At 42.8% G+C, this 15,849-nt stretch overlaps 1 protein-coding gene across 1 annotated transcript in view; it reads right to left on the bottom strand.

Moving 5' to 3' along the window:
* ADAMTS16 (ADAM metallopeptidase with thrombospondin type 1 motif 16) overlaps positions 1–15,849 on the bottom strand; it is a 286,634-nt gene that overhangs the window by 178,711 nt on the left and 92,074 nt on the right. Inside the window, exons 5-7 of the mRNA XM_003408138.3 lie at positions 15,292–15,375; positions 12,493–12,652; positions 11,198–11,303 (exon numbers count right to left, since the gene is read on the bottom strand). Of these exons, the coding sequence (XP_003408186.2) occupies positions 11,198–11,303; positions 12,493–12,652; positions 15,292–15,375 (350 nt within the window). The remainder of the gene's footprint in view (positions 1–11,197; positions 11,304–12,492; positions 12,653–15,291; positions 15,376–15,849) is intronic.

Here is a 15,849-nt window from a genome sequence, read left to right on the forward strand (position 1 = left end):
GAAACATTTCATAACATAGAGGAACCTGTAAGGCATTATGCTGAGTGAAATTAGTCAGTTGCAAAAGGAAAAATATTGTATAAGACCACTATTATAAGAACTTGAGAAGTAGTTTAAACTGAGAAGAAAACATTCTTTCATGGTTATGAGAGGGAGGAGGGAGGAGGGGGGGAGAGGGGCATTCACTAATTAGTAGATAAGAACTACTTTAGGTGAAGGGAAAGACAGCACACAATACAGGGGAGGTCAGCACAATTGGACTAAACCAAAAGCAAAGAAGTTTCCTGAATAAACTGAATGCTTCGAAGGCCAGCGCAGCAGGGGCAGGGGTCTGGGGACCATGGTTTCAGGGGACATCTAAGTCAATTGGCATAATAAAATCTATTAGGAAAACATTCTGCATCCCACTTTGAAGAGTGGCATCTGGAGCCTTAAGCGTTAGCAAGCAGCTGTCTAAGATGCATCAATTGGTCTCAACCCACCTGGATCAAAGGAGAATGAAGAACACCAAGGACACAGGGTGATTACGAGCCCAAAAGACAGAAAGGGCCACATGAACCAGCGACTACGTCACCCTGAGACCAGAAGAACTAGATGGTTCCCCGCTACAACTGATGACTGCCCTGACAGGGAACACAACAGAGAACCCTTGAGGGAGCAGGAGAGCAGTGGGTTGCAGTCCCCAAATTCTCATAAGACCAGACTTAATGGTCTCACTGAGACTAGAAGGATCACAGTGGTCATGGCCCCCAGACCTTCTGTTGGCCCAGGACAGGAACCATTTCCCAAGCCAACTCTTCAGACGTGGATTGGACTGGACAATGGGTTGGAGAGGGATGCTGGTGAGGAGTGAGCTTCTTGGATCAGGTGGACACTTGAGACTATGTTGGCATCTCCTGCCTGGAGGGGAGATGAGATGGTGGAGGGGGTTAGAAGCTGGCGAAATGGACATGAAAAGAGAGAGTGGAGGGAGAGAGCAGGCTGTCTCATTAGAGGGAGAGTAATTGGGAGTGCATAAAAAAAAAAAAATTTTTTTTTTTTTTTAGCAAGGTGTATATGGGTTTTTGTGTGAGAGACTGACTTGATTTGTAAACTTTCACTTAAAAAAAAAAACTTAAAGCACAATAAAAATTATTAAAAAAAAACCCAAAAAATCCTTGCCATGGAGTTCATTCTGACTCATAGAAACCCTATAGGACAGAGTAGAACTGTCCTGTAGGGTTTGCAAAGCTGTAATCCTTTTTTTACAAGATGTGGCAGTCTGCTTTCTCCCATGGAGATGCTGGTGGGTTCAAACTGTTGACCTTTGGGTTAGCAGCCATGTGCTTAACCAGAGCTGTTTAAATAATGCCACTCTTTTAGTCATCTACTGCTGCTATAACAGAAATACCACAAGTGGATAGCTTTAACAAAGAGAAATTTATTTCCTCACAGTAAAGTAGGCTAGAAATCCAAATTCAGTGTGTCCGCTCCAGGGGAAGGCTTCCTCTCTCTGCAGGCTCTGGAGGAAGTTCCTTGTCATCAATCTTCCCCTGGACTAGGAGTTTCTCAGCACAGGAACCTCAGGGCCAGAGGACGCACTCTGCTCCTGGCACTGCTTTCTTGGTGGTATGAGGTCCCCCAACTCTCTGCTTGCCTCCCTTTCCTTTTATCTCTTGTAAGATAAAAGGTGGTGCAGGCCACACCCTAGGGAAACCCCCTTTACACTGGATCAGGAATGTGACATGAGCAAGGGTGTTACATCCCACCCTAATCCTCTTTAACCACAGGCAAAGATTATAATTTATAACATGTAGGCAAATTATAAAATGGAGGAACATCACACAATACTGGAAATCATGGCCTAACCAAGTTGACACATATTTTTAGGGGACACGTTTCAATTCATGACCAAACCAAAACCAAACCCATTGCCATTGAGTCAACTCCTACTCATAGCAACAATGTAGGACAGAGTAGAACTGCCCCATATGGTTTCCAAGGAGCACCTGGTGGATTCAAACTGCCAACCTTTGGGTTAGCAACCATAGCGCTTTACCACTACACCATCAGGATTTCCCAATCCATGACAGCCACTAAAAATTAGAACTAACATTTCCAAGTTCTCACTATTTTACAGACACTAGGCTGAGCCTGTTACCTATATTTTCTAATGTTAGTCCCACCAGGACCCTGGGAAGCAGGCATAACATAACGAGGAGGAGACTGGGGATTAGACAGAGAACTCATGCAGGCGGTAGAGCCGGGATTGGAACACTGACACTCCCATGCCAGAGCCAGGAAGGACCCACACGACAGTGTAACCCAAGCAGGATTGAAGGGTGTATCCCAGGAATCTGGCATGCAAACATTGTCCAATTTCTGCAAAATTCCTGATGGGTACCAAGGGTGATGTGGATTTAGTCATTTTTGCCTCCACCCATCCTCTGTAGTTCTATTTAAAGCCATTAATCACAGCCAGGGTGACCAGATGGCAAGAGCAATGTGTCATGGCTGTGGAAAGTTTTCAAACTGAAATCAAGGATGTGAGGCAGCCCTGGGGAGAAAGTGATAGAAATGAAACCCTCCCTGGCTGGCCCTTGACCTGACTACGAAAAAGACATATTATGTTTCAGCAACTGGCCCAAGAGAAATTGGCTACCATGTGGGTATACATTTCTAAGTAATTCAAAGTCACAGTGTCTCAGGTCTGGGGACTTGTAGGTCAAAATAGCTCTGTCTTAAAATTTTCCATTAAAGTTATTTTTCATTTCTTCTTTCTAGCATTGATTCTCAAACTTTGCTGAGTGGCAACGTCATCTGAGAAATACGCTTCACAAGAAGGGTACCTGGAGCCCACCTTGGTAGATTCTGGGATAGTGGGTTGGGAGTTAGGATCTGACATCTTGGATATATTCTAACAGTTTACCCATGTTAGATGCCCACCCAAATCCCCACAGCACTCTCTTATGGGTTGTGATTCATTCCAACCGGTGAGAATGATGAATGCAACAGATTCCAGAACATTGGCATGAAAACACCACACAGGGATCCCATTATATATTAACATTAATAATGTCATGGAAGAATGAATAGAACACATTTTGAAGATAAGGTTGGTATTTGTATAATTACTATTCAAGTTACATATGCCAAATAAAAATTTTTTTGTCTTTATGCACCATAACGCTTTATTCAAAGCAGTTATCACCCCACATTATGGATTAAATTGTGTTCCCCAAAGAAATATGTTGAAAACCTAACCCCTGTACCTGTGAAAGTGTCCCTGTTTGGAAACAAGGTTTTTGTTACGTTAGTGAGGTCATATAGGAGTAGGGTGGGTCCTGGTTCTAAACCTGTCTGAGTGGTTTCTTACAAAAAGAGCAGCAAAAACAGGAAGAGATCCAAACACTGGGAAGACTCCACGTGAAGATCCATCTACAAGCCAAGGAATGCCAAGAAATGCCTTGAGGCTCCCAGAAGCTGAAATAGACCAGGAAGAATTGAGAGCAGACAGAGCACAACCCTGCTGGAGCCTTGAATTTGGATTCCTTGCCTCCAGAACATTAATTCCTGTTCTTTAAAGTCACCCACTTGAGGTATTTTTGTTACAGTAGCCCTAGCAAACGAAGATGGCCCATATGGTTAAGTGATTCGTATGTTCTGTCTCTGCCGTCTCCATTAGACTGTAAGCTTCTAAGTGATAGAGCTTGTTGTTACATATCCTTACAACTCCAGGGCCCATGGACTCACTGGTCCTTAACAGGTTCTCCACTCATGTTTGTTGAATGAACAAAGGACAGTCTTTCAGCTGATTTAAATACCCAAATATAATGCAATTTTAGATTATTTTGGACTTGATAATTATATTCAATGTCAGATGCTGTTAATGTCTTCCACAGTACTTCCTTAAATGAGTCATATACATGAAGAAGTATCTATTCATTAGGAAGTATACCCCCAGAATAATGAACAACCACATACTTTTAGAGGCTGTACTAATAATTTCAGGCTGTTCAGGCAAGATCGTTTAAGGAAATGAAACATCCATATAGATCACCTGGATGGTAAATTACACCCTTGGCATGATGATGGTGAGCTCAGGTGAGACCTAGAAGTCCAGAACTCCAACATGGGCTTCTTGGGAAGCACAACTCATCCTCCATGAGAGGTGAGAGGCTGAGGTGGGCAGAGCACTCAAGTGGGAATCAGGAGCTGGAGGAAGTCAGATACCTGGAGAGGACAGAGCAGTGGAGGTAGGTGGACCTTGACCAGAGACTTAGCTCTGCCATTCACAAGCAGTTTGATATTGGGCAATTTAATTAACCCCCCAAGTCTCAGTTTCTTCACCTACAAAGTGGGATAATAAAACCCTCTTTCTAAACTCTACAGAATGCCTGGTGCAGTGCATGTGGCCAAGGACACAATCAAATCTTTCCCTGATTCAAATGTGCTCTTGGTCAAATCATTCATCTAGATGTCAGGATGTGTGTGTGTGTATGTATAGATAAGGAATTTGGAAAAGGGCCATGAATTTCAAATACTTTTTGGAAATAGGAACAACAACAACAAAAAAAAAAAACAGTAATAAGAATGACAGTAAAAATAAAATTGATAAGAACTGACCCTTTGAGCTTCCAGGGCTTCCAAAGGGTAGAGGACCACATGCTCTTTAAGGGATCAAGTGTTCCAATATTCCACAAGTCCGTGAAGTCCCCCAGTGCCTCCTTGTCTTGGCTGGAGGTGCCTAGGTTGACTAAAAAGCATGGCCATAAATCTGTGGGTACCCACATCACCACTGAATGCTTGAATGGGCATCTAACGTTGCCAGTTGAATACAGTTGAGCCAAATGGTGTTATCAAGCTAACTGGTAGTGAAGCCAATTCTGCTTCTTTTATGAAGATTTTGGTGATCTACCCCACTGTGGCGTCTCTCAATGTCTACAACTCTCTTTGCTTGATTCCTTGATGGCATGTCTATTTTATCTTCTCTTCTAATTTTTTTTCTAATCTTTGGACCAGCACCCATCTGTCAGCTGGTTGTACTGTGTTGGCTTGTGTGTTGCTGTGATGCTGGAAGCTATGCCACTGGGATTTCAAATACCAGCATGGTCAGGCATGGTGTACAGGTTTTAACAGAACTTCTAGACAAAGACAGGCTAGGAAGAAAGGCCTGGAGATATACTTCCAAAAATTTGCCAGTGAAAACCGTATGGATCACAACAGAACATTGTCCAGTATAGTAGTGGAAGATGAGCCCCCCAGATCGGAAGGCACTCAAAATATACAGTGGCCACAACAATGGATTTGAGCATAACAACAATCAAGGAGATAGTGCAGAACCCAGTAACACTTCATTCAGTTGTACATGGGGTCGCCATGAGTCAGAGCTGGCTTGATGGAAACTAACAACAGCAGTCTTTTGGAGGGCATGGGTCACTGGTCCCTTCATAGGATCCTACACAGTGCCTTGCCCACAGAATGCAATTGTGCCGAGTGAATGAGTTCACAAACGCGGGAAAGGACAGGAGACAGAATGATGGATCATAAATAATCCCTGGCATAGTCAATGTGTTTTAATATTATATTAATGCTGTCTGCAGTGAAAACACATCTGCACTATTTAAGCAGATTTTATAGAAGAGGGATGTTCAGCTCAAATAACACAACTGAGTATGCACCTGCATAGACGTGCCAGGGCCTCTCCTGGGTTTGCAGATGGGAGAACTAGGTAAGAGAGACCAGGTGATGGTCCCAGGTCCCTGCAGGCTGTGGGAGAGCTGAGCTGTGTTGGGAATCCTAGCCACAGCACCTTACCCATCAAATCGCACAATTTCCCTTAGCAAATGGCTTTTTCAAATTCACGCCCAGAGTAGACATTCTCTAAAATGTGCAGCTCAGCCCTCAGCATGCCTGAGCTGGTTTTCCAATACCTGCACCACGCAAATGGTAGGTTGAGAGTCAGTGTTTCAATACGACCAGAAAAGTCTCCTTGCACCTCTGGCTTAAGAGTACAAGCCTGGCTCCATTCTGCCTACTATAGGGGAGCACATCTCCTGGCATCTGGTTCCAGACTCTCCACCTCCCTCTTCCAGCAAATTCAAACACTAGTTCGTAGCAATTTCTATTTTTAGGTCAGATTCCCCAGCCTAAGTCACAAGAAGTGTTGCGACGGAAACAAACTTAATAGAAGAAATTGGATAGACGTTAGCTAAAGTCTTTCTTTGACTTAAAGATTAGAAAACCTATGGCTTCAAGGCATGAAGACACACTTTTCCACCCCAAATAATGTCATCTGAATGAAAAAAAACAAACCTTGAAAAATTAAAATTCACCTTTGAAATTGGATTGTTTTATATTTGTGTTATAATAAAAATTCTACTAGACGTGAAAGTACTTTCGAACTCCTAGGTATGGAACTCTAAAACCTGATTTGGCTTGGAGCTCGCTGCTAGAAAGGAGCCCTGTCGGCCAGTGGTTAAGTGCTTGCCTGCTAACAGAAAGGTTGGCAGTTAGAATCCATCCAGCATCTCTGCCGAAGGAAGACCTGGTGATCTGCCCCCATAAAGATTACAGCCTAGGAAACTCTATGGGACAGCTCTACTCTGTCACACGGGGTCTCTGTGAGTCAGAATCAGCTTGATGGCACCCAGCACTAACAAGTTCTATTGAGTCATTAGGTGTGTAATTCTTCAATTAATAATATTCATGAAACAAACCAACTGAATAAATGTGCTTTGTTTTCAATCCTACTAAAATTCAGTATTTTTTGTTACTTTCTTATCTGTCATGGCCTTTCCCATTTGAAGTAGTTATCACAGTCAACAACTAGCATGAAATATTTACACTTCATCCACTCCTCCCTCACAACTGGATCACACACTGCACCCCTTCCATTCACATAAATTTACTGACTGTTCAGCATATGGCACCCCCTAAGTTCTACTCTGTCCTATAGGGTCGCTATGAGTCGGAATCGACTCAATGGCAGTTTGTTTTTTTAAGGTAGTAAACTCCCATGCATCTGTCAGTTTGTTGTGCTGTGGTAGCTTGCGTGTTCCTGTGATGCTGGAAGCTATGCCACCAGTATTCATATACCAGCAGGGTCATCCATGGTAGACAGGTTTCGGGTGAGCTTCCAGACTAAGACAGACTAGGAAGAAAGAACCAGCAGTTTATTTCTGAAAAGAATCAGCCAGTGAAAACCTTATGGATAGCAGCAGACCATTGTCTGATACAGTGCCGGAAGATGAGCCCCTGAGGTTGAAAGGCACTCAGAAGACGACTGGGGAAGGGCTGCCTCCTCAAAGGAGAGTTGACCTTAATGAGGTGGATGGAGTCAAGCTTTTGGGACCTTCATTTGCTGATGTGGCACGACTGAAAATGAGAAGAAACAGCTGCAAACATCCATTAAAAAAACAAAGACATCACCTTGAAGACTAAGGTGTGCCTGACCCAAGCCATGGTGTTTTTAATCGCCTCATATGCATGTGAAAGCTGGATGGTGAATAAAGAAGACCCAAGAGGAATTGACACCTTGGAATTGTGGTGTTGGTGAAAAATACTGAATGGGCTGACAAAAAATTGAACAAATCTGTCTGGGAAGAAGTATAACCAGAATGGTCCTTAGAAGCAAGGATGATGAGACTACATCTCACATACTTTGGACATGTTATCAGGAGGGATCGGTCCCTAAAGGGTTTCATGCTTGGTAAAGTGGGGGGTCACTGAAGAAGGGGAAAACTCTCAAGGAGTTGGATGGACACAGCAGCTGCAACAATAGGCTCAAGAATAACAAGGATTGTGAGGATGGCGCAGGACCAGGAGGGCTTCCTTCTGTTGTTCATATAGTGACTACGAGTGAGAACCGACTCGATGGCACCTAACAACAACAAGGTAATAAAGGCAATATGCTTCATTGTCCCAGGTTTTTTCTCTTATCTACAGTTCATATGTTTGAGATAAATGTGAAATTCCTTTGTGAATTTTACAAAAAGTGGTCCACAAACAGCAGGTATTACTATTATTAATGTCATTATTATTGTTATACAAAGGTTAAGTATTCGGTTACTAATTGAAAGGTCAGCAGTTCAAACTCACCCAGTGGTTCTTCGGGAGAAAAGACCTAGATATCTCTTTTCATAAAAATCTCAGCCTAGGAAACCCTATGGGGCAGTTCTACTCAGTCCCATGGGATTGCCATGAGTCAGGGGCCGACTCAACAGCAGCTAATAACGACAACATTATTATCATCACTCATTTTATTACTTAGCACATGCAATCTATTTGCATATCTCCTTTGTATATTCTCCATGTCCTGGAGACACTAACTCTTCAAAGCTCTCAATTCCTCTGTCTGTTGCTCTATGTTCTCTATCTATTAGGTGCTCAAAAGGGATTTGATAACTACATGGAGGTCAGTTCTATTAGGATGGGACTCTCCTTCTTCCACAGTTAGAGCTCCTTTCTTTTGTGGTGGTGGTGTTGTGTGTGGTCAAGTTGGTTCTGGCTCATTGTGACCCCATGGGATGGAGTAGAACTGCCCCATAAGGTTTCTTAGGCCGTAATCTTTACAGAAGCAGATCGCCAGGTCTTTTCTCCCATGGAGCAGTTAGTGGGTTCAAACTGCCGTTTTACTTAGTTAGCAGCTGAGCACTTATCCGCTGCACCACCAGGGCTTCTTACTCCTTTCTTTACTTCATCTATTCCCATTTGCTGGCAAAATTGCTATTTTCTCGTTTGGAAGAAATTCTTTATCCATCTTGACCAAGCCCCAGTGATGAAAAGAAATATTAATGATTGACCCCTAAGAAAAAGTAAGAGCAAACGTTGATACCTGTTGACACTGAGGACTAAGTGTCAGTACAGTTTTAGAGGTATCAAGTCTAACTTTAGTTAAATTCACCACCTGCAGTGGCTGGTGCTGCCAATACCCATATCTCAACTGCTTATCTAACCTTGACTTTCTCAGGCTGCGGTGATTTAAATATTTCTTACCTTGATTGTTTAATTAAATTCAGACATGGTTCAGAGGACAGCAGGAGCCTCAGATAGTTAAAATAATGAGACTTTTTGAAGTTTTAACTCTAGCAGTCCATTAAAAATACCGTTATGATTTAACTGAAAGCTTCATAAAGTAGAGGTGCATTTTCTAGACACTGACAAAGTCAGTCAATCATTACCTGTAATGCTGAGGGGATCAGTGATGGGGCATAAACCTTTCATCACTTCACACATAGCTAAAGCCTGCAGGGCCTCTGAGGGGTTCCATGCAACGTGTATATGTGTGTGCAGGTACACATACATGCACACATGCACACATATCCCACATGTGGACATGTACACATGTGCATGTAAACATGTACACAAACATCCCCACACACGCACATCCCCACATGCACACATATGTATACACATGTCCATGCACACATGCACACGTACCCCACATGTGGACACATACACATGTGCATTACACATGCACACAAACATACCCACACATGCACACATACACATGTGCACACACATGCACACATCCCCACACATGCACACACATGTATACACATGGCCATGCACACATGCACACATATCCCACATGTGGACACATATACATGTGCATGTACACATGCACATGAACATACATGTGCACAAATGTACACATTCCCACACAAGCACACATATGTACACATGTCCATGCACATGCATGCACATAGGCACACCTACCCACATGTGTGCACAGATGCACATATACCTGCACACCCATACACATACACATATACCCTCACAACATGCACATGTGTGCACATACATATATTCATACATGCACACAACTGTGCATACACACATGCATACAAGTACAGACTCCCACATATGCACGTGCTTATACACATACACACACACACACACACGTGCATGCACACTGATGCTCTGAACAGGTCTGGGTGACTTAAGTTTCTGACCTCTGTCCATTTTGTAATAAGGGGTGGAAAGGGTGGCTTTGCAAAGCCACAAATCACAATCCCTGCCTTTGTTTTCCTTTGGCCAATACGAACAGAATAAAAGCAAAAGAAAAAGATTATACTTCCTGATTGTACTTTTTCTAGTAGAAATTTCGAGGGCAGCTGCAGTATAGCAGAAAAAACACGAGTACCACTGCTGGCCTCTATGAATCAGGGCAACCACAGAAAGTCAGCAGCTGCACCTGTGGCAGGTAGGGCCCCTCATTAGGTTTTTCATAGATGGCTTGCAGGTAAGACAGCTTACAGAATTATTAGACTAAGAGACTTTAAGATGCACAGTTTCCTAAACAATTAAAATTTTCACCCTACAGGAATAAACGTAAGCCTTTTGTGTACGAAGACGGTGTCAGTGGCGTGCCATCCATTCCTAGGAGCTGCCTGTCTGCTATTGTTGTTGTGTGCTGTCGGGTTGATTCCAACTCATAGCGACCTTATATGATGAAGTAGAGCTGCCCCATAGGGTTTTCTTGGCTATAATCTTTATGGGAGGAGATCGCCAGGTCTTCTCTCTCACAGAGAGAGTGATTTCAAACTGCCAACCTTCTGGTTATCAGCTGAGTGCTTAACCATTGCACCACCAGGATTCCTTGTATGGTAGCTCATTTGCCATGAGGTGCTGCCTTCATGTCAAGTCTGTAACTGGTGGGGCCTGGGAAGCCAACTGGATGCTACCAGGACCCATCTCCTATAGAACCCTCACTCTCCAAGCTCTGCTCAGCACATTAATCAAAACATAGCACCTCTAAAAATTATATTAAAATCTAAGTAAGAAGAGGAACTCAAGTAAAGACATTTAACACATGGGAGGACTGGTTACTGACCACCCTCCCCAGCTGCTTGGAGACCCTGATAGGAGGCAACGGGAACAGCGCATAGGACCAAATTCTAATCACAGGAAGGAGGGGCAGATGGAGAACTGTGCTCCACCTTCTACATGTGTGTGAACAGGACCATAGGAGAAGAAGAGCGCAAGGGAAGTGCAAACACAACATGCACATCCACAAGGTTTTAAAATGTGTGCGACGAAGCCCTAGAGCAAAGAGTGCAGGACCTAAGTGATAGCATTATGGCTGTTAATGACATTGTCATTGAATAGCTGCAAATTCCCTTCACAGACTTGACTTATTGAATCCACAACTTGTAGGGTGATCCTACAATGAGAAGAAGGACCAGGCTTCGCGTTCCGATGGAGAGGCACTTACTTGTGTCCAGACTCGTGGGCGATGGTGAAGGCCAGCCCAAGACCTGTGTCTTCATTAATTGTACAGCTGCGGTATTTGCTACACATTCCACTTATGGGTGCAAATCCTACGGGGCAGAAGGATCAAAAGAATAAAATGAAGAAATGATTGTATGCTTCCTCTCTGTCCCTTAGAAAAACTGGTTTTCATCTTCACCTGGGGAAATCTGAGACAGGAAACCCTTGGGCAACCATATAAAGGGCACTTAGTTTGGGAGACACGGGTCTAGGCCCCAGAACCGATGAGACTCTCTGTCACACAGAAGACAATTCATGGTTCTACATAATGTACATGTTACAGGTTGTAAAGGGGTGTAAACAGAAGAGGGGATTTACTGCAGATGGTGGCAGATTTCGGCCTTATTTCTATAACCATCTGAGTTCTCAAAATCAAACAAACCAAACCAGTTGCTGTTTAGTCAATTCCAACTCAGCGTGACCCCATGTGTTATACAGTAGAACTGCTCCATGGAGTTTTTAATGGTGGAGATCTTTTGAAAATTCATCACCAGGCCTTTCTTCTGAATTGCCTCTGGGTGGATTTGAACTGCCAACCTTTTGGTTAGTAGCCCAGCACTTAACAGTTTGCACCACCTACCCTCTCAAAAGCCCAACTGAAAAAGTAGTGTAGAGAATGGACGAGGCTCTATTAAACTGGGTCCTATCTGAAAGTTTATATAACAAAGACCTTCCCCCCGCAAGCTCCTGGGGAAGAATTTGAGAGTTAGGAACAATGTTCAGTAGAGCCCCTGGTCGGCAGCATGCTGTGCTTTACACTGGTCTCTTGGAAAAATATCAAAGTAGTGCCTCCAAGATATACCTAACCCCATAAACATTCAAAATTGTTGCTAGAATTTAGATATTTATAGAGAAATGGAAAAACAGGGAATGTAATATTGTTATAATGTATCATTTCTGCCCCATAATGACATATTCTTTAATGTCCCCATTCTCACAAACGGAAGAAGAACTGGAAGAAATCATTTGTTAAGTTAGAAGAAGACTTAACTTATAGAGATTCTAGAATCCATGAGGGACTTCTCCTTGTTAAATAATCCCAACTGATGATGATGAATAAATACACACTTTTTTATCTTTGACAAAACTTTATATCTGGAAGTAAGCCCATTCTTTAAACTGTACTCAACAATGGCTGCTGCTTGTGAATATGAAATGAGGCCCAAAATACTCAATACTCTACTCGAGAGAAGCTGAACAAAACACTCATGTTCTTCAAATGCTTTTGGGAGATCTTACCCAAGGTATCACAGGGTTCATTCTTCCAAGAACAAATATCCAGGCCAGTAAGTAAGATGGCATGGTCATGGCGAGTTCCATCTTTCCCCATCAATCCAGACTGCCACTGGCAGAAGCTGCTTAAGGTGTGGTCAGCATGGTGACTTATCACAAGCCCTGGCTATGCAAGAGAGACCAAGACCCCCATGATAATGGAAAGAAAACATGTTATAATGCAGTGGTCATTAGCATTGTCATCATAGCAAGCTATCATCAACTTGGATTTCAAATACACAGATCACGCTGGATGGCAAGTAATACCTATCAATTTAAGATTCAAAACAGGGTGTAATACAAAACCTGTATGGATTCAGGGCAGAAGATTATGTTCACGTCTCTAGTTCTGTTCAAGAACAAATGGTATTTATCCAGCTGGCCAGATAAATTTAGATAAATCAGATAAATGTATTGAGTTAAATCCGAGCAAATCTTGGAATACATTTTCAATGACCCAAAAAAGATTACTTCTGTACATGATTTTTTTTTCATTCAAAATCTTCAAAAATATTTTCAAAAATTGCATAGGCAACAGACTCATTTAGACAGAGATTGGAAGTATGCTTTTGCACATATGTACACATAAGCTCACCTCAACAGTGATACGTTCATTTCATAAACAAGTCAAGCTAGTGGGAGTTTCCAATGTAAAACCGTTTTCATGTTTATTATTACAGACTTACATGAAGTAACTTTTCCAGAGAGGCAACATGCTTATGTGAAGAGGCAGGCTAACTGACAAAGCTTTATGTGTAAATAATAGACTGGAACTAGAAAGAAACTATACAGAAGACATTCCTCCTTATTCATATTTACCAAGTCTAATCCAGCAACTGTGAATATCAGAATGGGGAATATCAGAACTGAAGAGTTTGGGGGTGCTGGGAATGCCCTCAAGAGCAGGTTGCGCTGAGCTTTATTTACAGGTGTGCTATATTTCCCCATGGATGGTTAGAGAAAACTAGGTAAAGTGCCTGGATCTGAAGACATCAGCTTGTTTAAAGCTTGCAAGACTCCAGTGTTGTGTTAAAATTTTTGTCTCCCAGCCTGAATATGTTTCCTCCTTAAATATTTATTTTGCTTTTTCAGAGAATCAAATATACCTAAGCTAAATGCTGTACGTAAACACGGGGCATGCCTGACATTCTTCACCTAGCAATTTCCAGGAAAACTGCATTAATTAAAGTTAACACAGGTGTATGATCAAACGATAACCCTGCTCATTCTTTGCAGCTTGGATGAATTCCAAGGTGAAAACGCTTTAATACAAGGAATAATTAACCTGTCACCTGAGAAACCCGTTCAGCACCACCACCACCGCCCCCAATCACACACAAGAGACAATGAAGTTGTATCTTCCCTGACTATTCAGTCTAGAAATAGCCCTGCCTACGTGGGCTCCCACCCTGCACAGGAAAATGGCAGCATCTCAAAACTTTAAAGCTTGAAGGGATCTCTGATTTCATCTCTAAAATCTTAATTTTATAAATGAGAAAAGCATGGTGAAGAGACTTTGCCAAGATGTCATCCAGGGTAGGCATGAACTCAGGTGCCAGACTCAAAGGCCAGAACACATTCTCCCACGCCAAGTCAACGATCGGCTTGGAGCAAAATAGAAGTGAGAACTTATGTGACAAAGATCACCCCCTCCCATGACTTAGGACATGAAACATTCACGTGCAGACTCATTGTAAACTGATGTGGTACTGTTAGCTGCTGTGGAGCCGGATCCCTACATACAAGGGGGTCCGATCGTTTTGATCCACAGGGTTTTTACTAGCTGATTTTTGGAAGTAGATCACCAGACCCTTCTTCCCCATTTGCTTTAGTCTGGCTGCTCTGCAGAAACCTGCTCAGCATCATAGCAACACTCAAGCCTCCACTGACAGACGGGTGGTGGTGCACATTAGGCACCTTGGCCAGGAATTGAACCCAAGTCTCCCGCATGGACTTCTACCACTGAACCACTGAGGCTTCCAAAAAGGGGTTCTGGAATATAGGCAAAAGGGGATTTTTTTTTCCTTGCTACTACCAAGATTCACTGTAATTTCAGTTTTTGTCTGCAATAAGAGAAATGAGCTCAATACTCCAGAATCTCTATTAAAATATAATCTAAGAATGAAGGCGGCGAGGGTTAGTGCCGTGCCACAGCCTACAATTTAGCTTCTAGGCTAGGATATAGCCTTAGCCTCCTGCAACAGATAAAATGGGCTCAATTCCACCTAAAAGCTCACAGTGGCTGAAGGCACCTTTTGGACCAGGGCTTCTAACCACCTCGTTCCAGTCTGAACCTCTGCTGAGAAGTCACATTTCTAACAGGTCCCCTGCTGTGTATCTGCATCTCCACCTCGGATACACTATAATCAGGATCTACGTTTTAAGGAGATTCCCCAGGTGATTCTTCTGTATAACTTCCTGGGGACTTGTTAGAAACACAAATTCTCAGCAGGGGCGCCAGCCTGAAGGAACCCATTCCATGCCCTGATTTGTACTCTACTCTTTGTCTCCCAGCCACTCATCAAAGGCAGCTCTTCTAGCTCACTATCTGTCTTGTCAGCCAATTAAGAGTGTATTCCTCTCTCTCCCTTGTGAAAAACACAAAACATCCAATAATCATTAAAGGCACTGAGAAAAAACTCATTACATGAGACAAAATATTTTTAAAAATTTGGCTCCAAAGGAAAGAGAAAAAACATGCATTACATTTGCATTTACTGTTACTAAAAAAAAAAAAAAAAGCTGCTTGTTTCTAAGACACTATACCTGCTCTTCCTCTAGAAGAATCAGCCCCACAATTGCAATGTTGATGTTCCCGCCTATTGTTCCATCTTTGAATAAAGCAGACACCTAGAAAAGCAGGCAAACCCATGTCAGTTCCCATATACTGCAGCTTGCCCACAGCCTGTTACTCAGCCTGGAGTCCTGCTGGTGAAAGTCAGTCTCTTTCTTCTTTGGTGACAGTGAAATAACCACATCAAAGTTCTTACATCGCTTGACAGACAGGGGTAGCAATATCTAACTATTGGTTGTTGAATCCTTACCATTGGTTTGTGAAGGTAAAAACTGCAAGTTTCTTGGGAGGGGACACATTTTATCATCAAACACCAATGAAAGGATTATAAAGGCTCCACACTGGTCAATGTCCATGTTAGAAGGAAGGAGGATATTTTACTCACGATGATCACTATGTGAGCCGAGCACTGCCCCTGCTCTCCCGGCAAGGGATTCCAGAAGCAGAAAGAAACTTTTGGGGAAAGAGCAACAGGATACAAGGGAAGGAAAAATGTGCACAGATGGCCAAAGAAAGACTCAAACAGCAAG

Source organism: Loxodonta africana, chromosome 2 (genome assembly GCF_030014295.1).
Source record: "Loxodonta africana isolate mLoxAfr1 chromosome 2, mLoxAfr1.hap2, whole genome shotgun sequence".
Taxonomy (NCBI): domain Eukaryota; kingdom Metazoa; phylum Chordata; class Mammalia; order Proboscidea; family Elephantidae; genus Loxodonta; species Loxodonta africana.